At 33.6% G+C, this 24,869-nt stretch overlaps 1 protein-coding gene across 1 annotated transcript; it reads left to right on the plus strand.

Annotated features, from left to right (window-relative positions):
• The first annotated feature begins 494 nt into the window (after nucleotides 1–494).
• LOC102806175 (receptor-type tyrosine-protein phosphatase T-like) lies at nucleotides 495–19,865 on the plus strand. The gene is made up of 18 exons (XM_085503363.1): nucleotides 495–563; nucleotides 1,044–1,147; nucleotides 3,191–3,459; nucleotides 3,777–3,870; nucleotides 4,297–4,373; nucleotides 4,489–4,525; nucleotides 4,692–4,789; nucleotides 6,541–6,660; nucleotides 8,930–9,084; nucleotides 10,920–11,055; nucleotides 13,792–13,941; nucleotides 14,587–14,686; nucleotides 14,991–15,073; nucleotides 15,224–15,358; nucleotides 17,155–17,271; nucleotides 18,214–18,371; nucleotides 19,201–19,336; nucleotides 19,776–19,865. Exons 1-18 carry the CDS (start codon nucleotides 556–558, stop codon nucleotides 19,848–19,850), a joined length of 2,052 nt encoding a protein of 683 aa, XP_085359489.1. The 5' UTR covers nucleotides 495–555; the 3' UTR covers nucleotides 19,851–19,865.
• Nucleotides 19,866–24,869: the final 5,004 nt, after the last annotated feature.

A 24,869-nucleotide genomic window follows, 5' to 3' on the forward strand; every position in this document is an offset into this window, starting at 1 on the left:
CTTTACAGGTGGAGGAATTACTATTGACAGATCAACCAATATCATCATTTCAAGGTATAGGTATTTTCAGTTATACATTGTTGGCAAGTGACAGCTATAATGAGAAATTATCTCTCCTGACTTTAGATTAACTGCTTGATTTGTAAACTATCATATCTGCTTATTCTGAAAGTTTACTATTGTATGTTCCCTCAACTTTGTATTCCATGTCTGTCTTTCATAGATGACAAGTCTGGCTTCCGTTTGCAACAAATTGATCATACTGTTGTTTTTTCTTTTTATTACTTCACTGCCTGCATACATTGCACTTTGTCTGGGTAGTATAATTATTGCGCTACATTTACCAACTAAGTTTACAATACATACTAGTTGTGTATAAATATGTTTTCCATCAATACATTTAAAGAATCATCAAAATGATAGTAGTAAATTTGTTTCATGTTTGTAGGTGGAGTACCCAACATAATAGAACCAGGTGGTTCTGCTGTTGGTGTTGCTGTTGGTGTTGTTGTGGTTCTTTTAATTGTTGTAGCAATAATAGTTGCAGTATTTATTATGAGAAGGTAAGTGTTTTCTTGTCTTCAGCCGTTTTCACTGGCTCCTCGACCTGTGTTCCACAGCAGCCCACGCATAGCACACAGAAATACATTGTACAGTGGTGCAAGTCCAAGCAACATAGAATGCTCTGTGACATACGTAGCTTTGCCCCCAAGAATTGGTGGGGATATATATTGTTTTATATAATGAATGATATTTAAATTGTAGTTTATAAATCATTACTATTTACAGTCCTCTTATACACTATATCAAAAGTTATGTACAGTACTATGACAATAATTATACATTATATAAAGACATCTCTAATGGTAACAGAAGAGATACTTCTGAGTTTGTTGGAAGGACCTTACATGTACATAATTGACTGATTAGAAGTAAACTTAAAATGTGAACAAATCTGTCAGGCAAAATTTGTTATTCGTCTAATATTGCAGAATTATTCCAACACAGTCATTGAATAATTCATTTTGCTTTTTATATACAAGGCGTCTGGGAAACCAGAAACGTAGTACTGAATATGAAACACCTAACAGCAGTATGCCTTTTGAGAATGCTTATGCAAATTTAGAGGAATCCAGCATGAATTCAGGTAAGTTGCTTTTAATTCAGTTTAGAAACCTGAATATTGTGAATTTTCCATGCATAATCTAAATTCACCATTGATATTGTCACTCAATTTGCATGTCTGTAAATGATTTAAATACAGTGGTTTAAAATATGGTGTTTGGTTTCCAATGTGTGAAGGGGGCACATAAGCTCATTAAAAATTATACTTAATCAATTGTGATATAATGTATTAACGTATAAGTAGCTTGAAGCATGGTAATTTTATACTTATGATTGTTGCGCTTAATTAAATAAAGTTATTATTATTATTATTATTATGATGTTGTTACATTGTACTTTAAATGTTTTAGATACTCTGAGCTCATTTTGCAGAGGCAATCGAAACACGATTTAAAACCACTAAATTCCCTATTTACTTGAGTACTGAAACTTATGATATGAAAGCATATGCAATGATGATCCTATAGATGTCGCATGGCTAATAGCATCACAGAATTCCATGGATGATTATTAGTGTCCATGGAACTGTTTCTTTGTGGAAACACTAAGTAAGGAATGACTAGTTCAGTTTCATTTCTAATTTCACTCACTTGCATTACCATGTCTAGAAATTTGATGATTTCTTGAGTATATTTGGATCTTTAGCACATGTCACATTGTTTGCATACCCTTGTCTTTTATTTACCTTTGTTAAACAATATATTATAAGGAAGATTGCAGGCATATAATCTAATAAATATGGCGAAAAATAAACACTTTAGTGTTACACAATTATTCATTTTAACACATCGTCATTTGTTTGGGGGAAAACAATTAATAATATTCTTATGAAGCCATGTCAAAGCATGATTTCATAAAAAATGAATAGTGATCCCCAGAATATCCTAGTTAACGACAACTACCATAAGTTCCTATCACTCCTTTATTTTATTTATTTTTTTCATTAAACTGCATATAACGGGAAAAAGAAAACAATTATAGGCTTGAGTACAATGACAAATTTACATACATGTATACTGGGTAAAATAAAAATTTAATGACAATTTAACCTAAAAAAATGAAAAATAAAACAATAAATACAAAACTTTAGAACACTACTGTCTAAAATATGTAGCTAAACGACACTTAAAAAGACTGAAAATCCTAACTGTTGAACAATTCATTAAAAAAACAGCACATGAGACGGCTTGTTGAATGAGATGGTACATGAAATTGTCATGAAAACTACAATTATAATTTGAATGAAGAGATTTATGTAAAAATGTGAATTTAGAATTTTTCTACAGACTTCTAAATGTGGAAAGTTAAAAAGAGGTGTTTTATGTGTTTCCCTTTAAGCACAAGAATTTGATATTGAACCTTACTTGAACCTTTTCAATTTTATTATTTAGAAAACTCTGAGAAAGGAACCACACTCAAGGTTGTTTGCAACAATCTTATAAGGAATACACTTTAAGAATATTTATATGTACTGTAAAACCATTTATTTTCACTGACATTTAATTTCACTATTTTGATGTTTTGAGTATATTCACTGTGTTTTTATAATTTCATGGATTTATCAAGGAAATGAGTTTTATTGTTACTTTACATATTCACTTGGATTTAATTTAGTGGTTTTTGCAAAAATAAATAAAATTAAAACCCAGTGAATACATTTACAGTACTTCAAGTTCATAAATAGGTGATTTTCTGTTCAACTGCGAGATCTCGCGAGATGCATGAAAGACCCGCGTCACCACAAAAATTGAATGATTTGATTTTGAACTTGAATTACTTCAGTTCGTAACTCACATTGACCGGCCGATCTTCGACAGAGGAATATTGCTTTTGAATACCATCACTTAATCGAAATTGTCTATCATCAAATGTGTACAGCACATTATTAAGCAGGGAAATGCTCCCAAAATATTTTTTGTGTTTGTTGAATCCCACGCGATGTTTGATGCCACTATGACCCTTGTTTGTCCTGTTTTTACGTTCAATTTCACACATAACTCATGATTCTCGCAGTGAACGGAAAATGGTCTATTGTTAAATGTTGTTGACAATTTTTTCCACATAGACACTGTCACAGATAAAGAAACTGGTGAATCTCAATATATGAATATAACTGAAGCAAAGAAGGCTCCTGATGTGGTGAAACCTGACAAACCTATAAAGCCAACAAAAGTGCCAACTTCTGAACCTGCAGCCAAGCCAAGGAGTCTCCCTCCAAAGCCAAAACCTAAAGCCAAGCCAATACATAACTCGCAATACACAATTCAAGTTAAAGATTTGGCTGATTATGTTATTAAGAAACGAGAAGAAAATGATTTTGTTTCACAATTTAAGGTATGTTACTTATAGTTTTAATAGATGCTTAATATGTATGTGCTTACATAGTATGTTTTATAATTGGATCAATGCTTATTAGTATTATCATTTTTGCTGTATGGGGCAATATGTCTGTATCAAGGTTTGTGATTTTCATTTTATTTTAAAATGCTGAAATAGTTTATCAATGCAATAAATACAAATTTAAATGTTATATTATTAGTAAAATTTTACACATGTTAAGGTAGACATACATGTACATAGTTTGTATTGTGAAATGTAGGAACAGCTACTGGAAACGGCTTTGTATGAGATTTTTATTTTTTTATTTCCAGTTGTTGCCTCAAAGCGCTAATACAAATATACCTCATGAAGCTGCTAAAATTCCAGAAAACAAATCAAAGAACAGATTTCGCAATGTTCTTTCATGTGAGTGTGTATAATTATTACATGAAAATATTACTGATATCGTATTATTTTAACCAGTGTTCTTCTTATATATCATATTTTGTGGTGTCGTCAAAACAAAAAAAATCAAAAAACTGTATATGGGTGATGTGGTAAAAAAGACATTCACCCCATACATTTTGTATAATTTTTTTTAATGACTGGAGAATTGATATTTGGTATAATTAACTCAACCTTTCACAAATTTACTCAACTTTATAGTATATAAGTTCATTCTTTGTTTTAAAATTATCTGTCAAGTATTATAAGCATATGATTTTTTGAGACTTCTTATAGTGCTGCTTGTGCAGCATATTGTAGTTAGTTAACTTTGTATCTTTAAACTAGTTAGTTAACTTTGTATCTTTAAACTTTTACTGTTTTATGACGATTTGGTTCCTTATATAGATGACCATTCCAGAGTGGTATTAGATGTGATTAATGATGATCCCAATTCAGATTATATCAATGCTAATTATATTGATGTGAGTACTTACATTTGAATTTATTAGTTTTGTTTAAATTCAACATTAACATTGTGTGACACCACAGCACTGATTGTATAATATACGTGACTGAGCATGTTCTTTCATTTTACAGGGTTACCAGAAGAATAACGCATACATTGCTACCCAAGGTAAGTCCTCTCTGCATGGACTGCATTATAGTTATTAGTGTACACTCCATCACTATGTGTTAATGCTATGTTGAACTATTACAGTTGATATTATAATATTACATCTATGTAATATTAGGCATTTAAACAAAGTTATACAACACTAACATGCATATAATTATTTTAGGACCCACTGATGTAACTATTAAAGACTTTTGGAGAATGGTGGTGAAAGAAAATGTTGGCACAATTCTTATGACCACCAACCTTTCTGAAGGTGGGAAGGTATGTACAGATTAAGTTTATAGCAAAATTTGAGATTTACAGCTTGATTGCATATTATCGAACATATAATATTACAGTATTAGGCAGTGGTTGCGGCACGGGGGGGGGCAGAGAGCACGGTCGTCCCCTCGTCCATTCAAAATCAAGCTGTAACCCTTTGTATCAGCAAAATTTTCCCCCAAAATGAAGGAAATAGCGTTTCAGAGCGTTTACATTTCAAAATTTTTAAGGGGGAGCATGCCCCCAGACCCCCCAATAAGGTCGCACCTTTGGCGCAAGGTTGGTGAGCAGATCTGGTCCCCTCATGCAAAATTTCGTGCCGCTGCCTCTATTAGGCAAATTGTCAAAGTCTTTGATTTGCATATGTTCATCTAGTCACTGGAGGTCCACATTTATTACATCCTATTTGGGGACAGTCAGTGTATGAAATGTAGTGTGTGTCTCTTCAGTGGACAGACGCTTCGATGTGATCGAATGTGTGAATTTGTTTCCTGTTTATATATTTTTAATATGCCTGTAATTATATTAGTTTCATCTAGATGTTTGTTACTGCTGGTGGTCATGAACTTGTCCCTAAGGACAATCATAACTGGATAGGTCATACTGTATCATGAATGCTTTATATGTGTGACATCAGAATTTTATCTTGCCAATGTCCATGGTGCTGTTGTATGTCTGCATTCTTTACACTCTATACTTTCCCAAGTTGTTATTTTTTGCAATGCCTGAATCGCACGGTTTCATGCACTAAAGCCAGCAATTCATAACGGGCCAACGAACCCGTGCGTGATCGTGTAAGGAAAAGCTGTATTTCACTGCAAGTAAATTGAGTCATTTGATTGGGCGCGCCAATGAGCTGGCACCACCAATCACTGTTGCTGCGTCATAAATGTGAATGGCGGGGGTCATCGCAGATGAAAACAATGGTGGCATGTAGACTTTGAACTGATTAACCAGGAGTCAAGAACAGAAGGTCAATATTCAATGATACGTTTCCAAAATTTCATATTCCAATGTTGAAAATTGTGTGTTACCCACACAGTGAATGAAGATGATGGAATGTCTAAATATTTGTGCAAACCGTATTTTACCAAATAATCATGAGTTCTAATTGGGTAATGCAAATGAGCCCAAGTGAATAATCGTTTGAGGGCGTGCGACATACAGTAAATTGTGGTGAAATTTGCCAAGGGCTAATGTTGAGGCTTCTGCCGAATAAATGGTCCTTGGCTGGCGGAGATGTTATTTTTGGGACCAGTTAGTGTAGTATACACTACATTTACAATACTGTGTACATGCTTACAGTGGCTTTGCCTTTGTTGTCTGTTCGTGTCACATGTCTTGTGTATTTATATGTAATATGCCTGTGATTAAATTCTTGCAGCATTGATAATTTCACTGGGATCCTGAAGACACTGAATCACAGTCCTTTTCATAACATTTTTGTTCTCATAACGAAATACCAAAAAATCACTGATCATTCATCATTACTCGAACATGCTGCACTGTTGAAATCTAGGCGAAGCTAACATCACAGTCATCCATTTCAAGCTCACATTCACATACAGGTATTGTATGCTCATATTCATTCATTCATTCATTATACAAATCCTACAGGTGGTTTTGATTTTTGAGGCAAACAATTCATTATATTAATGTTTTTTGAAATGTCATTTAGATTATGCACATATGCTTACAATGAAACAAACAATCTTCATTCGCATTGTTTTGTGTGTTTTCTTCTGTATTAGGTAAAGTGTGTCCAGTATTGGCCACAAAATGGCAGCAAGAAATATGGCTCCATATGTGTGACACTTGTGAAATCTGAGCAATTTCCTGACTACTTTCTAAGAACAATCAATGTGAGACAAGTACGTATATGCTGACACAGTAATTTAGCTGAATATTTTTTTTTTTCAATTTTTGGGTGACACCAATTTGACAGTTCATACCATGTTGTGTATATGTCTATAGTTACATATGAAAATTGGTGCTTACAAGTCTTAGTGGGGGATTTGGATTATAACACGATCTAAATCCAACGTTAAGCCTATAAACGTTCCATTGTTTTTAGTGCCAAACCCCTTTGTTTAGTACAACAACAAATATTTCGTTGGTGTTTGTGAGCTCTTGTGTGATTGGTCAATGCATGGACAGCTCTTCCACTTCCGTGTTTTACTCCCTATCAATTTGGGCCCTGTTTAACCATAGACAGTATAGTACATATAGTAACACCAATGTCAAACGCCGTATGCCCAACGTAAGCAGGGCTGGAATATTATGATGAGCAAGTAAACAATAACGTCATATTTACTTCCATGCGATGTCACTACTTTGGTATCAAACTACAAGTATCTTTCCGCAATGCGCATCTTCCGAACACACAATAGTTATCAGATGTTCTCGTGAACGTGGTTCACTAGTAAAAAATATGACTTTTAATATATATGTTCCTGTTTAATTAAATAAAATTAAAAGTTAGTTTCAGACGGCAGTAATGTTTCCGTACATGTTATATTCATCAAAACGAGTGGTCTGGGGTATACTAGTACTCTGACCCATGCCGAGGACTTCCTGTTTGTAATGCTATATGATAAATCAGATTAACTATCACGTGAAACTAAAGACAATTGTCTTTGGTGAAACCAAATGAAAATCATTCTAAAATAACGTACTTATATTCAATTGATTCTGGGAAAAAATGACATTTGCAATAATAATCGACGAGCAGGTCCGGGTAGTAACGTTCGGTTGACGAAATAGACGATACAACAGTACTGATTGGACCTACATGAATGCTACTCTATTTCACATAACCAAATGTTGTTGTTTTTTGCTGTTGCACATTATCTTCGGTAATAACTCCGAAAGTGAAGTCTTATATCTTCAGGAGAACGTAGCCGTTAAAACTTGCAAAACGAGTGTTTCAATCCATCATCGCTTAAGCAGCTTACAATTTATTTATTTTTTGACTCATTTAAAAAATACGAACGGTGTCAATATTTAAAACTGCATTTTGTCTGTCTCTAGCGTGCCTCAGAATGATATAGATCTTGGCCGATCGTATTTTTACAAAGGACCTGAATGTACAGCACTAATTTCACCCAACCTCCTGCTCACTTCTGCTTTTCGATTATCATTTTTAATCGCTTTTGCAACCGCCTGTTGAATAATTTTCGCTTATTTGTTTGAGCGCGTGAACCCAGAAATATCGCCCGTCTGCATGCTCGCATTTTAAATACATGGCCGTGGCATCAATATGTTCCTGGTGTATCTGCTCTCTGCCCTAAGGAGTTAGCATTGCCTGTATCACGTAATTGTCTTGATAATCATGTTGTTGAAACGATATAGCAGCCCTGGATTCAAACGGAACACATTCCCGCTGTACGTTCGCGAACGAAACAAAGTATGATGGTTTGGAAGTGTCGTTCGAAATTAAATAATGGTTAATACTCATTGAATCCTCAAACTTTAGCACTAAAACAACCATTTCGACAACTCATGTGCCAGTGTTCAGTGTTTGAACAAGCGGTCAGTGTTTTTAATAAGCGAGTGAGAAAAAAAAGGGATAAAAACATGGTTGTGTTTCCGATCGGAAATTAAGTGATATGTTATAAAATGTTATAAAAGCGAAATATTGGGCGAAATGAGTATTGATGCCCATTTATAGCTTTACATGCGTCACCAAATAGGGACATGGTTAGAGTTGGTAGTACCATGGAAGGTACTAATCCATGGTAGTACCAGTACTAGTATACGCGGGGAGGGAGTCCAGAGAGGGAACAGCCAGCATCCCTTTTACGGGAAAACGTGACATCTCGACGGATTTGTTTCGTACTCACATGTAATATTAGGTTTTGCGGGCTTCTGAATTCAAAAATGATGACTAAATCAGCTAAAAAGCAAGCGTTTAGTAACATACATATGCAGAAGTTGGTTTGCCAGTACTTAATCCATTTTTAACACCTAGGCTACTCTATTGACATTGGTTGTTTATTTCATGGATTTGGCACTTGAGGTAGCTGATAAGTCGTGTCGAAAACGTGCACAAAACGACCATTCTGTGCACGTTTTCGACACGGATTAAAAACCAGTTGTAAGCACAAATTTTCATATGTAGCATACCTTTCTTATGTGCAGGAGAACTCTGACCATGAACATGAAGTAAAACAGTTTCATTTCACTGTCTGGCCTGATATGGGTGTACCGATATATGCTACTGGTGTACTGAGTGCATTACAACATATTAATTCAGTTCATGATGCCAAGAGTGGACCTATGGTAGTACATTGCAGGTAAGTGATATATACTGAGTTTAAAAGTTGCTCTATGAATTATACACTAATTATTCTTGGGCTATTATAGAGTTGCAGATATTGTTGGTTTGATATGTAGCCTATTGATTTATTCAACTATATACGGTATTGTTTTCTCTTTTTCTACTGATAGAAGAGAGTGCTTTACTTCATATGCTTATTACACTGTACTTATGATTATTTTTTTGAGTGCATTTGTTAATAATTAGTCTATGTCTAGCTACTACAGTGTGCTCCATTTTACTGATGTGGCATTGTGTTATATGTCTGCTGTGAAATGTTTAATTTGTCTAATTTCTACTATATCATGGTTTTCATCATTTCCAGTATATAGAGTGATTTTATTGATATAGAGCACATATTTTCTTTATTTATAATGTCATCTATGATTTTTTTACTTTATTCTACTATACATGTGTTTCTATTGTAATGTGCTTTTCTAGGTATGTTTTTGTTTAATATATACCGGTAATTAGTTCCCATCCCGATCTGTCTGTCTGTCTGTCTGTCTGTCTGTCTGTCTGTCTGTCTGTCTGTCTGTCTGTCTGTCTGTCTGTCTGTCTGTCTGTCTGTGCATCTGTATTTCTGCATTTGTGACTTGGACATGGCATACCTGTCAATGTTCAAACTCCACACATGCATCAAACATTTTTTGAATACAATTAAATAATTAGAGGAAGCAGTTTGGTCTGATAAATATACCGTAACGGTAACATATAAATGATAGTAGGTAATCAATATAACCAGACATTTTAGGCAATAGCCTTTACACAGAAGAAGAACCATTACTTGAAATGTGTGGTTATATTGAATAACTGCCCAAAACTATGATTACATAATACCATTGTCTTTGCATTATGCACATATATGTTTTTGTATTCAATTTAAGATGGCCAAAAACGTGATCAGCTTAGTTCTAAAAATATATCAAAATCTGGCATATCTGTATTTCATAAACAAGTTTTTTGTTATGCATGGACAGATTTTCTTTAAACTTTTTGCAAACATTGAATATAGCTTGATGCACATGAATTTGCAGGTTAGATTATGTTGTAGCCATTTTGTTCTAACAATTGCAGTTCTATATCCATGTCTCTAACATCATGTTTTTTACCCATGTGCTTTATGCATGTATTTTAAAATGCATGGAAATCAGAAATATCATAAATGTATTTTAGGCAATAATAAACAAATTTTGTTCGTTCAAACTTGGTACATTTTACAGATTAGATTCAAAGTGGCTGACTGGTGGACATTTTGTTTTAACAAGTTCCATAACTCTGACGTGCCTTGACCACTCATGCGTAACTTCACACATATGTTAAACACATATACACATGCAATTTGTTTCAGGATTTGATTTAACATGAACGAATTGCATCCATTTTAGCGCTAAAATGCAACAAAATCAAGCATTTCTGCCATTCCAGGACCAAATATTTGTCATGCATGGACAGATTTTATTTAAAACTTGGTATATGCATCAAAACATGTCGACTCTTCATTCATTTTTGTTTACAAATCACATTCAAATAGATAACTGGCAGCCATGTTTATTAAATAATGTAGCTCTGGATCTATACATGTGTATCTGAGGCATACGTTGAATGATTGCAATCAATTTTACAAATATGTGTGTACTAACAACGTCATACACATTTACAGGCATTCATGTTTTGTTTTGAAATAATTTGTTTCAGTTTTGTATACTATTAATTATGATTTATTTTTTAATTTCTCCAAAATCTGGTAAATTTAACAACTACAAAATATTAAATGATGTATTTGCTTATGACTTACATCTCTATCTGCAGTGCTGGTATTGGTCGAACCGGATCATTTATATCCATTGATTCTATGCTGAAAATGGCCAATGCTGAGGGATGTATTGATGTCTTCAACTTTGTGAAAAGAGGAAGAGAAAACAGAATGAACTTTGTTCAAACAGCAGTAAGTTTTCTCAATGTGTGTAATAGTGATCATAATTACTGTCACAATGTTTCACTATCTGTCGCTACAATTACCATGTTGTCAATATATCTTAAGCATTTAAAGCGAAAGGGTCGTCACCTGTGCACGTAAGGAAATTGAGTCCCAAGCGACAATATCAACACACTAAAAACGCAAAAGCTCATGGGTGGACGCTTGTTTGTAAATAATGACACGCTATGGCCATCTGACGCATGTGCAGGTGACGACTCCTCCGCTTTAATATATAATATGTTTATAACATATGACTAACTGTGCAAAAAAAATTTTGGGTAAAAATTGCATAATATAATTTTGGCAATATTACCAGTGTTACAATGTATATTGTGGTCTACGTAATCTAACTTTCAGTCTCAATTCTATTTAAATTAGCAAACCACTAGCTGGTACTAGGATACAGTGGTTTTAAATATTGTGTTTTGATTCCCATATGTCAAATGAGTAGAATTTGTGTATAAGCTCATTTTAGGTGTATGTGATACAAGTATCAACTGTCATATGATGTATCAGTGTTTGGCACAGCATGGTGCATGGCAATTTTATATTCGTAATGTTGTGTTCTTGAAATGTATAACACTCGGTAATTTTGCATTCACAATGAAGTTCAGACTTTTATGGATACCTATATTTACATATACTGCTTGCAAAAAGCTTACAGATTATACTAAAAACCATTAAATATAAAACCTATTTTAACAGCATAATTCTCTGACACTATTCTTTTTAATGATTTCTTTCTCTTCTTGCAAATAATGCAGTAATTAGTATTCTGCTTTACTTACTGCTTTGTATCATTTTATTTTACTGACTTGAGTGGACAGTTGTTGCTATATGGACCTTAGTAATGCCTACAATCATCTAATTGAGATCAGATCAGGTATTTCGCTTTATATGTGCTAACTATTGACTGTAAACTGTTTGTGTTTGGCTAGTTGTCATGTGTGTAAATTCATACAAGGTAGAGCTCATATTCTACATGTTGGTATAGGCTTTGAGTTACTAATACATATTCCAGTATATGTGCTCATAAACTGATGGCTCTAATTACTTACATTTTACAATGGTTTTCCTGTAATTAATGCAACCACTATATGATTGATGATTGTCTGGTATTTTTCATGTCAAAGACCATGTTGATATAAACTGTCCTTGTCTTGAGTGTGTGTTGTAGATGTATATTAACTTTGCATATTGTTCGTTTAAATAATGTCCATCATATATATTATTTTTATATATATTTTACATTTCTTGTATATGTTTTACTTATTGATCTAATTTTCTAATTGTTTACTTTAGTTTGTTACTTTTTTAGCTAGCTGTTGTTTATTTAAACAACATTCTTTATTGTATTATTTCCAAGATCCTGATAATGATACGAAATCAATAAAGTTATTTACTTATTTACTTACTATTATTATACATCTATCACCGTAACGTCGTAAGTTACTGCGTGCCGTGATTTTGCAGTATTTTACTGGGTATTTTCATCCTACCATATTAGGAAATGCGAATTCCAAATATGGAATGATTGCGGGGCATAAGCGTCCTCTAATAATAAAAACAATCATGGCTGCCACCAGGGTTTGACCTGATTCAACACAAAAAAGTTCGCTGATTCTGTTCTAAATATTTTGGATTTCAGCATTCCATTGGTGTATCCTTGAAAGGAAAAGATGTATAATAATATGGTTATTACGAGAATACCTCAAAGTATGCACTCAAACAGTATGCCGCACAACGACCTCTGCTGCATGTCGGTCGATGCTCCAGCTGTACTGTCTTTGGCATACTTTGAAGTATTCTCATAATAACCTCATAGTATTTTATAGTAATGGTAATTCAATGTTATCATATAGGGATTATGCACAGTCATTTGACCATTGCATCTGTCATTCACTTCCATTTCCTTCAAACTACTACTGTCTTAGAATCACATGCATTTATTCTGACTGAACTTGAATCCTGTTTCTCCAATCCCAAAGATTATGCCAGTACATCATGGTAGCCATAATTTGAACGGCCCACCCATTGTTTACAATGTATACATTGGCTGTATTGAAAGATTAAATGATTACCTCTGTAATTTGAATAAACCATTAAAACATATGCCTTTTCATCAACTTTTATGGAGAATTACTCTTTAATTTGGCTCAACTAATAAACAGACATAAAAATTGTATTGTACAAATACTAATTATTGTATACAACTGAAAAATAGCACTCAGACCATATTAAACATCATGGAGTATGATTTATGTACTGACATTTGGTCACCGTCTTTCCTTTTATTAACGTTGTGCTGAAATATTTCCTGGACTGTTATAGTCATGCATAATTGCTATAAATGAAGTTTTCAAAACTTTGTGCAAGTAGTTTACCTTATTAGGAAATGTGAATTCCAAATAAGGAATGATTGTATTGTCCAAAACAAATAGTATATTGCAAGGATATATATTTTCACCACATATAGAAATCAGGGTTCCATATATTCCAGTTGGATGAGAAAGTTATTATGAGAATTACTTTTGCAACACGTCAATTCAAACTCTCTTTGTACTTTTTTTGTGTAATCTTTGTGGTATCCTGTTTACTTATAACTGTACATGTACTAATATTTGTTTTCACTGTATATAAATATATATATATAAATTATACACTATTATGTCTAATAATATTTTTGTGTTTCTTGTTTACCAGGAGCAATATGAATTTGTTCATACTGCTGTAATGGAAGCCATCTTGTGTGGAGACACTTCAATTCCAGCATCAGACTTCAGGCAGATTTATGGAAAATTACAGACGATTGACAGAAAGACCAAAAAATCACAACTGCAAATACAATGGGAGGTTAGTAAACATTGCTGGTACATATATCAGTGTTACTTTACACACATATGCTACATTTGTTTCAATTTATTAATAATTCAACACAAGTTGAATAATAATAAAATAATAAAAAGAATGCAGACCAATAATATTGATAAAAAGAATGCAGACCATTAATATTGATAAAAAGAATGCAGATCAATAATAATGATAAAAAGAATGCAGACCAATAATATTGATAAAAAGAATGCAGACCAATAATATTGATAAAAAGAATGCAGACCAATAATATTGATAAAAAGAATGCAGACCAAGTTTTTTTTATTACACTCATTCATTGGTATGTGTTGAGATCAAAGAAATGCATAATTAGTATGTTGCAAAGAAATCAACTCCATGGGCAAGGTTACAATAATTTTACTATGTTCTAGCATTGCAACAACTTTGCTCAGGCTTTTAATAAAAAATAACTATTTTCTGCCATAATACTAGTATTTCTTGTAAATGTAACAAGACATCATTGAATTGTTTATTCATCTCTAATCTTGTTGCTTTCATTTCTTTAAAACGTGTTAGTTGGTCCACACATGTATGCAAAACTTGTACAACATATATGCTATTATGATTTTTATGAACTTATTTTGTTGAACTAATGTCGTTTTGCAGAATCTTGGCAAAGTAAGTCGTAAACCCAGAGATGATGAATGTGATGTAGGAACACTGGAAGAAAATTCTGACAAGAATAGATTTCACAATGTCTTACCATGTAAGTACATTGCACATTGTATATCATGACTTATGCCAATCTTTCCAGGTTATGGTACCATTTAGGATTGCTTGAACACCTTCAAATCAAATGATGCTGGCCTGCACTAAGTGTATTCATCACTGTACTGTGATACAAGCTAGCACAGTATTTTTGTCATTTACATTTCCCAAGTGAGCCAGCACAGTATTTTTATTACTGACACTAGTAGTAGCTAGTGATACCAAGTGATACAAGAGGACTAGTACAGTGTTTTTTGTATTAATTCTTCCCAAGTGAATTAAAAACATTTTTTTTTGTATAGTTAATCGCCATCGTATTCGTTTAATGACTCCAATATATGAAGATGAATTCTCAACTGACTACATCAATGCAAGTTTTATTAGTGTAAGTATTCATCAGTCAGTTGTTATTCATTTCCAAATACAATTCATACATACAAGTGGGCAATTATTTATACTGAAAATTATTTATACTGGAAATTCTGAGTGATTTAACTCAAATTATTTCATTTATTTATTGCATTAATATTGACAGGCTTATACGGTGAAAGATGCATTCCTGGTAACCCAGATGCCATTACCAAATACTATTGTAGATCTGTGGAGAATGGTGTATGATTACAAATCAACATCTATTGTTATGCTCAATGATATGGATCACAATGATAAGGTATGTATTCATGGTGACCCAGATGCCACTACCAAATACTATCATAGATCTGTGGAGAATGATTTATGATTACAAATCAACATTTATTGTTATGCTCAATGATATGGATCACAATGATAAGGTATGTATTCATGGTGACCCAGATGCCACTACCAAATACTATCATAGATCTGTGGAGAATGATTTATGATTACAAATCAACATTTATTGTTATGCTCAATGATATGGATCACAATGATAAGGTATGTGTTTATGGTAACTCAGATGCCATTACCAAATACTACCATAGATCTGTGGAGAATAGTTTATGATTACAAATCAACATCTATTGTTATGCTCAATGATACGGTATGTATTCATGGTAACTCAGATGCCATTACCAAATATTATCATAGATCTGTGGAGAATGGTTTATGATTACAAATCAACATCTATTGTTATGCTCAATGATATGGATCACAATGATAAGGTATGTGTTTATGGTAACTCAGATGCCATTACCAAATACTACCATAGATCTGTGGAGAATAGTTTATGATTACAAATCAACATCTATTGTTATGCTCAATGATACAGTATGTATTCATGGTAACTCAGATGCCATTACCAAATATTATCATAGATCTGTGGAGAATAGTTTATGATTACAAATCAACATCTATTGTTATGCTCAATGATATGGATCACAATGATAAGGTATGTGTTTATGGTAACTCAGATGCCATTACCAAATACTACCATAGATCTGTGGAGAATAGTTTATGATTACAAATCAACATCTATTTTTATGCTCAATGATACGGTATGTATTCATGGTAACTCAGATGCCATTACCAAATATTATCATAGATCTGTGGAGAATAGTTTATGATTACAAATCAACATCTATTGTTATGCTCAATGATACGGTATGTATTCATTGTAACTCAGATGCCATTACCAAATACTATCATAGATCTGTGGAGAATGGTTTATGATTACAAATCAACATCTATTGTTATGCTCAATGATATGGATCACAATGATAAGGTATGTATTCATGGTGATCCAGATGCCACTACCAAATACTATCATAGATCTGTGGAGAATGATTTATGATTACAAATCAACATTTATTGTTATGCTCAATGAAATGGATCACGATGATAAGGTATGTATTCATGGTAACCCAGATGCCATTACCAAATACTATCATAGATCTGTGGAGAATGATTTATGATTACAAATCAACATTTATTGTTATGCTCAATGATATGGATCACAATGATAAGGTATGTATTCATGGTGACCCAGATGCCATTACCAAATACTATCATAGATCTGTGGAGAATGGTTTATGATTACAAATCAACATCTATTGTTATGCTCAATGATATGGATCACAATGATAAGGTATGTATTCATGGTGACCCAGATGCCATTACCAAATACTATCATAGATCTGTGGAGAATAGTTTATGATTACAAATCAACATTTATTGTTATGCTCAATGAAATGGATCACAATGATAAGGTATGTATTCATGGTAACCCAGATGCCATTACCAAATACTATCATAGATCTGTGGAGAATGGTTTATGATTACAAATCAACATTTATTGTTATGCTCAATGATATGGATCACAATGATAAGGTATGTATTCATGGTAACTCAGATGCCACTACCAAATACTATCATAGATCTGTGGAGAATAGTTTATGATTAAAAAATCAACATCAATTGTCATGTTGTTTGTTTTTTTCTGAAGAATTTAGCATACAGTTTTTGTTTTGTTTATTATTTTATCATTTTCAGACCATTGGACAATATTGGCCTGATGAGGGCTCTATGCAGTATGGACCATTTCGAGTGGAGACTGTGAAAACAGAGAAAATGACAAATATAACAACTAGAACCATACATTTGACAAATGTGAGTAACTTAGTTTGTTGGGAATTGTTTCAATACATCCACTGAATCGGTTCAGTGATATTTGACGATTGACAATAAACTTCTGAACTGGATATCTTGTGAATATCATAGCTGTTGTATTTATTACAGTACAAATGTCAGACATGTCAAAGGCTTCAAACATACTTTTGCTGACAATACAACAACAATACTCACATAGTTCCTATTTCAAACCTTTCTATATGGATTCTTCTGATAAGAATCTTGTAAGATGAAAAATCTAGATTTTTTGATTTACCACAAATCCTTACCCAACAGGCTTTGCGATTTAGTTTTGTCCTAACAATGGTTATTTCATGGTCACTTTCAAATATATTGTTCAAAAATAACTTGAAATAGTCCTAAAAATTACAGTCATTAATATTTGTAAGAAACCTATTCATTTTTCATGAAAAAAATAATTATTTTTCTCATTTGTTTTGCCATCTTAAACACAAATTATAACCAGTTTGTTGGAACAGAATATAAGTGTAGATTATAGAATACATTTTAAATGCCAGAACTTATGTGCAACTATGTATTGTTAGAGTGTGGAGTAAGTCGGAATAATCACAACTGTTAATCATATGACACAAAGACCAAAAAAAAATAAAAATTTATTCTGTCTAGCTCAGTTGCATACAAATTTTTTGATAAAAATCTTGTAAGACTTTTTACATATTACTTAAGATTCTTATAAGGAGATCACATAAAAGAAATCAGAAGTCAAATGATATATGTTTTTACTTGAAGAGGAATGGCATTTTGTGAGTGTCTCAAGTATTTGTTGCATTTAGATCTAAATCCTGAGAAAGTGTGTTTGCAACTACTCAGTCTTAAATAACACTAATTGCTGTATAATTTATTTAAAAAAGGAAAACATTACGTAACTGTCTTGGTCCTGTTAATACTTATTATTTGCAGGCAAAAGGAGTAGTGACAACAATTCAGCAGTTTCAGGTGACATGTTGGCCAGCTGATCAGGATTTCCCAACAAGTAAATCTGTCATTGTTGATCTGATGTCAAAGGTTGAAAGATGGCAACAACAGACTGGAAATGGACCAGTGACTGTTCACTGCATGTAAGTATTTCAGGGAACATTTCAAATTATTTTTAGGGAGATAGGACTAATGATAACAACAGACTGGAAATGGACCAGTGACTGTTCACTGCATGTAAGTATTTCAGGGATCATCTCAAATTATTTTTAGTGAGGCAGGACTGATGGCAACAACAGACTGGAAATGGACCAGTGACTGTTCACTGCATGTAAGTATTTCAGGGAACATCTCAAATTATTTTTAGTGAGGCAGGACTGATGACAACAGACTTCACTGCATGTAAGTATTTCAGGGAACATCTCAAACTATTTTTAGGGAGGCAGGACTGATGACAACACCAGACTGGAAATGGACCAGTGACTGTTACTGCATGTAAGTATTTCAGGGAACATTTCAAATTATTTTTAGGGAGATAGGACTAATGATAACAACAGACTGGAAATGGACCAGTGACTGTTCACTGCATGTAAGTATTTCAGGGATCATCTCAAATTATTTTTAGTGAGGCAGGACTGATGGCAACAACAGACTGGAAATGGACCAGTGACTGTTAACTGCATGTAAGTATTTCAGGGAACATCTCAAATTATTTTTAGTGAGGCAGGACTGATGACAACAGACTTCACTGCATGTAAGTATTTCAGGGAACATCTCAAACTATTTTTTGGGAGGCAGGACTGATGACAACACCAGACTGGAAATAGACTTGTGACTGTTCACTGGAAGTAAGTATTTCAGAGATAATCTCAAATTATGTTTAGGAAAGCAAGTCTAGTCACAACAAAAGAAATGTACAATAACTTACGCCTCTAATTACAATCCACTTTCTGTGTCATAATATCTCAATAGTAATGGTATTGGTCGTAGTGGTGTATATTGTGCATCAGTGTCTACTTGTGATAGAATCAAAGTGGACCAGATGGTTGATGTCTTCCAAGCTGTGAAAACACTCAGAACTAATCGACCGTACATGGTAGAAAGTATGGTAAGTCATAATAATATTAAAAGTATTTGTTACTGTATAAAATAAGAAATCGTTATTGCATTTTCATCCATCAATGATATAAAAGGACTAAGTGCGTTGAGGAATTGTGGCCATATTATAAAGCAACTCTGACAAGGAAAGAAATAATATACCTAATGGATGTAAACATAAACAAATAGGGTATCATGTGATGATGCAATAGGTTAACTTATGCACCAACTATGAATTCTTGAACAAAAATCACAATAATAAACACCATAATGACCCACTAAAATGCTAGAAGTTCTGTCATTGATGTCAATTGTAAAATGATGGCAACAACAGAAGTACACTCAGACTTGAATTCCTGACAGTCTGTGATAAACACAATATGTAACCAATCATAGATTTTATTGTTATGTTATGTAAATCCCTAACCCTAGTTATTTGTTTATTTCAGGCTCAGTATAAATATTGCCATGACGTCATCGTGGATTACTTTGGCTCATTTGACACTTATTCCAACTTCCAGTAAATAACAGTTCAGGATAAAGTCTCATGTGTTTAAGTCCAGTGATGATAATTATAATATTACTATTATATAGAGGTCTTTTGTTCTCAAGTTGAACTGAAAGTTATACAAAAATAACTCACACTATTCAGGGATTGTGTTAAGTTTTTGTTTTTTTTTAGCTCCGCTGTCGACTTTGTCGAGCGAAGCTTATCATATAAGTGATAGTCTGTCGTCCTGCATCTATCGTCCGTCGTCCTGCGTCCGTGTCAATGTTTTACTTTTTTGACTTCTTCTTAAAAACTACAAGCCTGAATGCTTTGATACTTGGTGTATATGTACCTTGGGTAGACCTCTCTCGGATTTGTTCATTTCATGATCTTATCTTCAATTCTCTAATTTTGGTGAATATTTTTGTCATTTTTGATAAAAAGTGATATTTTCAACTTCTTGTTAAAAACTGCAAGTCCAATTGCTTTGATATTACATATATAGGTACTACATATGGACCTTTCTCAGATTTGTTCATTTTGTAATGATATCTTTAATTCTCTAATTTTGGTGAATACCGTAATCTTTGTAATTTTTGGTAAAAAGTGATATTTTCGACTTCTTGTTAAAAACCACAAGTCCAATTGCTTTAATATTACATATATAGGTACTACATGTGGACCTCTCTCAGATTTGTTCATTTCATGATGATATCTTTAATTTTCTAATTTTGGTGAATATTTTTGTCATTTTTGGTAAAAACTGATATTTTCGACTTCTTGTTGAAAACAGCAAGTCCCATTGCATTGATACTACCGGTATGCATATTGTTCATTTTCTAATGATATCTTCTGTTCTTTAATTGAAATGTGCATTGCTAACAGCGGAGCTATCTCAGCCGAGAGGCTGCTTGTTTGTTTTTTTATCTCAAGCCTTGTAATTTAAAAATTTACTAGTTGGTGTGCTTGCATATCTAATACATGCAGTCAACTACTTAATTCCAGTAAATATAAGTGCAATGATTGGATAACTTTATTTCAGTAAATATAAGTGCAATGATTAGACAGCTTCTACACTATTTGTATGTATATGTGTGATGTATATATGAAAATTTTAATGAAATGATACGTTAATATGGTAGTAATTATTTTATAAACAGAATATAATTGAAAATTTACCTCTCTCTATTGTAGACCCAGAGTAAAGTGTGGTATTGTTATCATCATTGTTGTACCGTAAAATCTGTATTAGTAGTCGCACCCCTAATAGAAGTCGCACCCCTAATATAAGTCGCACCCATTGAGAACCAAAAATTCACCATTTCTCTTATGTGTAGATGCTCTAATAGAAGCCTCATCCCCTCTGTTGCATTGTACCATTTTAATTGAAGCCGTGGCTTCTAATACAGATTTTACAGTAGTACTTGTTATTTTCTTGTCTTATTGATAATAATCCAAACAATTCAAAATTGTCATTAGTTGCGTTCACGCACAGCTCCTTAGCACGGGCTAAGGGGTCAAATTCCTTAGCCCATGCTAAGAAAACGTGCGTGAACGCTTAGCACGGGCTAAGGAATGCTAAGTACGGGTTAAATCTGATCCGAATTTAAGACGCGGTCTAGACCCTTAGCACGGGCTAACGAAGTCTGCGCGAACGCTTAGCCCAAGGCTAAGTGCCCTCTGCAGCGACCTTTGGGTGTGAAAAATATGCACATGATCAAATACGTCCAACTTTCTCATTCCAACAGTTAACAGAACTGAAGTTTTCAAGGAATGTTGCATTGTCCCATGTTCGAATAACGACTCTATTCCACCAGTCATTACTCCGTGCTCGCTTCCACACTGATCGGGTCGCTGTAGTAGAGCATGCTGCAGCTCCAATTGTAGACAAAATAAATTTGGTTCGCTGTCTACGACAGGCATTAATAAAACTCTGTATTCTGTTACGCTGTTGTATACTGTTTCTGTGCATCCAAATAAGTTGGGTCCGTCTTCTCTCGCGTTCCTGTGCACGTCGCTTCACCAAAGGTCACCGACTAATGGCGCCCCTTAGCCCGAGCTAACGACTGGCCCTCCCTGTGCGTGGACGCAATTGGGTCTAGCCGAAATGCAAATATGCTAGATAAGCCTTTATCAGCTTAAATCTTAGCCCGTACTTTGTGTAACGTGAACACAACTATTGTAATATTCAGTAACTCAATAAAAAATAGTTGATAATGTTACTAAATTATTATGTACTAGACACACTTTACTTACTGTAATTGGTTAAAGCAATAATTTTACCTTTGATGTTTTTTTAAATTCATGCATTTTCAAAACTACATTTGAATTAATTGCTAGTGTCTATCGTATTATACAAGATATTTGTACTTGCCTATACAGATTATAATTCTGTGTTATATCATAGTCTGTATAATCTTAAATACTGTAAAATACTTTATTTTTGCTTGGAATTAATTTTCGCTGAAGGAATGATTCGGTGAAAATACATTACTAGCGAATATACATGTCTTACCACATTCATGGTGAAAAAATGTAATACAGCGAAAATGTACAGAAAATATAGTTATCGTAATCCTCCGTCATATCGTGAGCAGCTATTTTGATTCACCTGGACATCCCCGTATCCTAGTTACCTTGGGCATGCGCATTTGCAATTTTCTTATGCGAAAGCGAAATTGAAACAGGATCTTGGTATCATGTCACTGTAGTTGCAAACCCCAAGTAATGTACCTCTGATTCCATACACAACACCCAAAAGATCTTTACAGCAAAAATTAATTCCAGCTAAAATAAAGTACTTTACAGTACTCATATTCAGAGTCAGCTACACAGTGCCGTCAATACTTATATGACTATAATTTCTTATTTTAACAATGTTGGCTAAAATTGTATTAAACTGATATAATTGTTTCTTTATTCTGTTCTTTGCACCATGTTGACAACAAAATAGGATTATAATTTGCCTGTAAACAGCTGTAAATGGATAAACACAAGATGTGTTGTTCAGTGAGCATGCCATAAGTGATTGTGTAATTTCAACACCATGTGATGTACTAGTGTACATCTTTTAGAATGAGATGCAAATTGACTTAGCATGCATATATTTTGTTATCCTTATGTCAGTGATAATATTTGCATTGGTTGGGTTCAAGAGTTCAAACAGATATGAGGGTGTTCGCCAGATTAAACCATATTGTTGTTAGTAAAATGCATGTGTAATTACGCGACATTGCTTGAAGTATCTCATTGACCACCTGCTTAGCTCAGTTGGAGTGGCTTCTCCACAGCTTGGCGGATCAGAAGAAAGTGGTTTGAAAACAAATTACTTTTATAAAAGTTGCACTCTCAGTCACATTCATGAAAGAACAACTGAAACTGCCTAATTAACCAAAGAAACATAACACAACGAAGAAACTAATCAATTTGCAAGTAAACCTGGATAGTTTCCAACAAAGAATCGAAACAGACCAATTCCAGAGAAAAGTGACACTTACTGGATAAAGAAGGCATGGTTACAACAATAGTGATGAACCAAAGACTGGTATAACAATTATAAACTACACTGTAAAAGCATGGGTAAAAGCATGTGGGGAGAACTCTGCTGTTATTGGATGAATGACACTATCGGCTTGAACACATATCGTTAGTTTTCATAACCACAAAGAGGTTTTGCATGCATACATGTAATTTGGATTTATAAACATTTTAGCTCCAATGTAACTGAAGATGACCAAGTAGAGCTATTCATATAATAATAAATAACTTTTTTGAAAACTACCTACTCAATTGCTTTTATAATTTGTACCTTGGTTGACCTGTGTCAGAGTTGTACATTTTGCTATTACATCGTCTCTATTTTTGCAATGGTATTAAAAACTACTAGTCTGGTAGCATTGCTACTTGCTATGTAGGCATCATGGGTAAACTTCTTCAAGGTTTGTTCAATTTGTAACAACTTAAAATAACAAACATTGCTTGTATCACATGTCTCCTGAATGGCTGGTTTTAGTTTAGCCAAGGTTATTTAAAGAATATATGTGCAGATTACAAATCATGGGGGTCAGATTGGTATAATAATAGGAAACATAGACAGGTAGCCATGTACGACATAACTCGATCCATGTGAGACATGTAGTATATAACAATAATAATAATAATCTTTATTGAAACCGTATCCCAGAGTGGGATCTTAGTTGAAAATACAATAAAATAACAAGAAAGGAAAAAAAATGTAAGAAGAAGACAATCACAGACATTTGAATGTGAAAAAAAAGATTTATATATGGTGAACAATTTGTTTCAAATTGCTTTAAAAAGTTCAAATGTCGGTCGCTGGTGGCGCTGTGTTAAAATAAATTGTTTTCAACTTGAAGATTTTTCAACAGTAAAGAGGTTGTAATTAATGACGTCTTGTCTTCGTATTTTCAGAAATTTGGCTTTTAATTTCAAGACATCGGTACTAACTTTATAGTACTGTTGACCTAATTTTGTTTGCAGACTGATAATGCCCTTTTCTGTAGTTTTATTCTAATCACGATTGTTTTTTTATGAGTTAAAAGCTTGTTTGTAAATGCCGTAGACTGCAGTATCGTCTGTACGAGCAACTAGTTTGTCATTCACCTTGAAACAGAGAATTCGACACTCGTCAAGAGCGCCCTCATTCGACGATTCTTTCGAAGGTATCCTCGGGGCGAGTTTTTGGTCTTTGTTTTCACCGCGAGGGTTGCCAGGCGGTAATAAAAATGCCCGGATGTCCGCCCCGAGGATTATTAGTGGCCTGGATTTGTTACTGCCATTGGTGGATTTGTTACTGCCATTGGTTCTTCGAGCGATATTAATTATTATAACTTAAATTGAAACACCACCAAACTTGTAGGTAAATGTATAGTGACAACAAAACAATAATGTTTGCAAAGTCACACTTCCCGTAGCCAAGATTACGTGTAGGTATTAATTTTAATTTTAATTAATAAATAATAAATACATACGTAAGATGCTATCTTGTTTCGATCTTAAACTGTCGACGTAAAACCCCGCCTACAGTAGATTT

The sequence above is a fragment of the Saccoglossus kowalevskii genome, chromosome 9 (genome assembly GCF_978046115.1).
Source record: "Saccoglossus kowalevskii chromosome 9, keSacKowa6.1, whole genome shotgun sequence".
NCBI lineage: Eukaryota > Metazoa > Hemichordata > Enteropneusta > Harrimaniidae > Saccoglossus > Saccoglossus kowalevskii.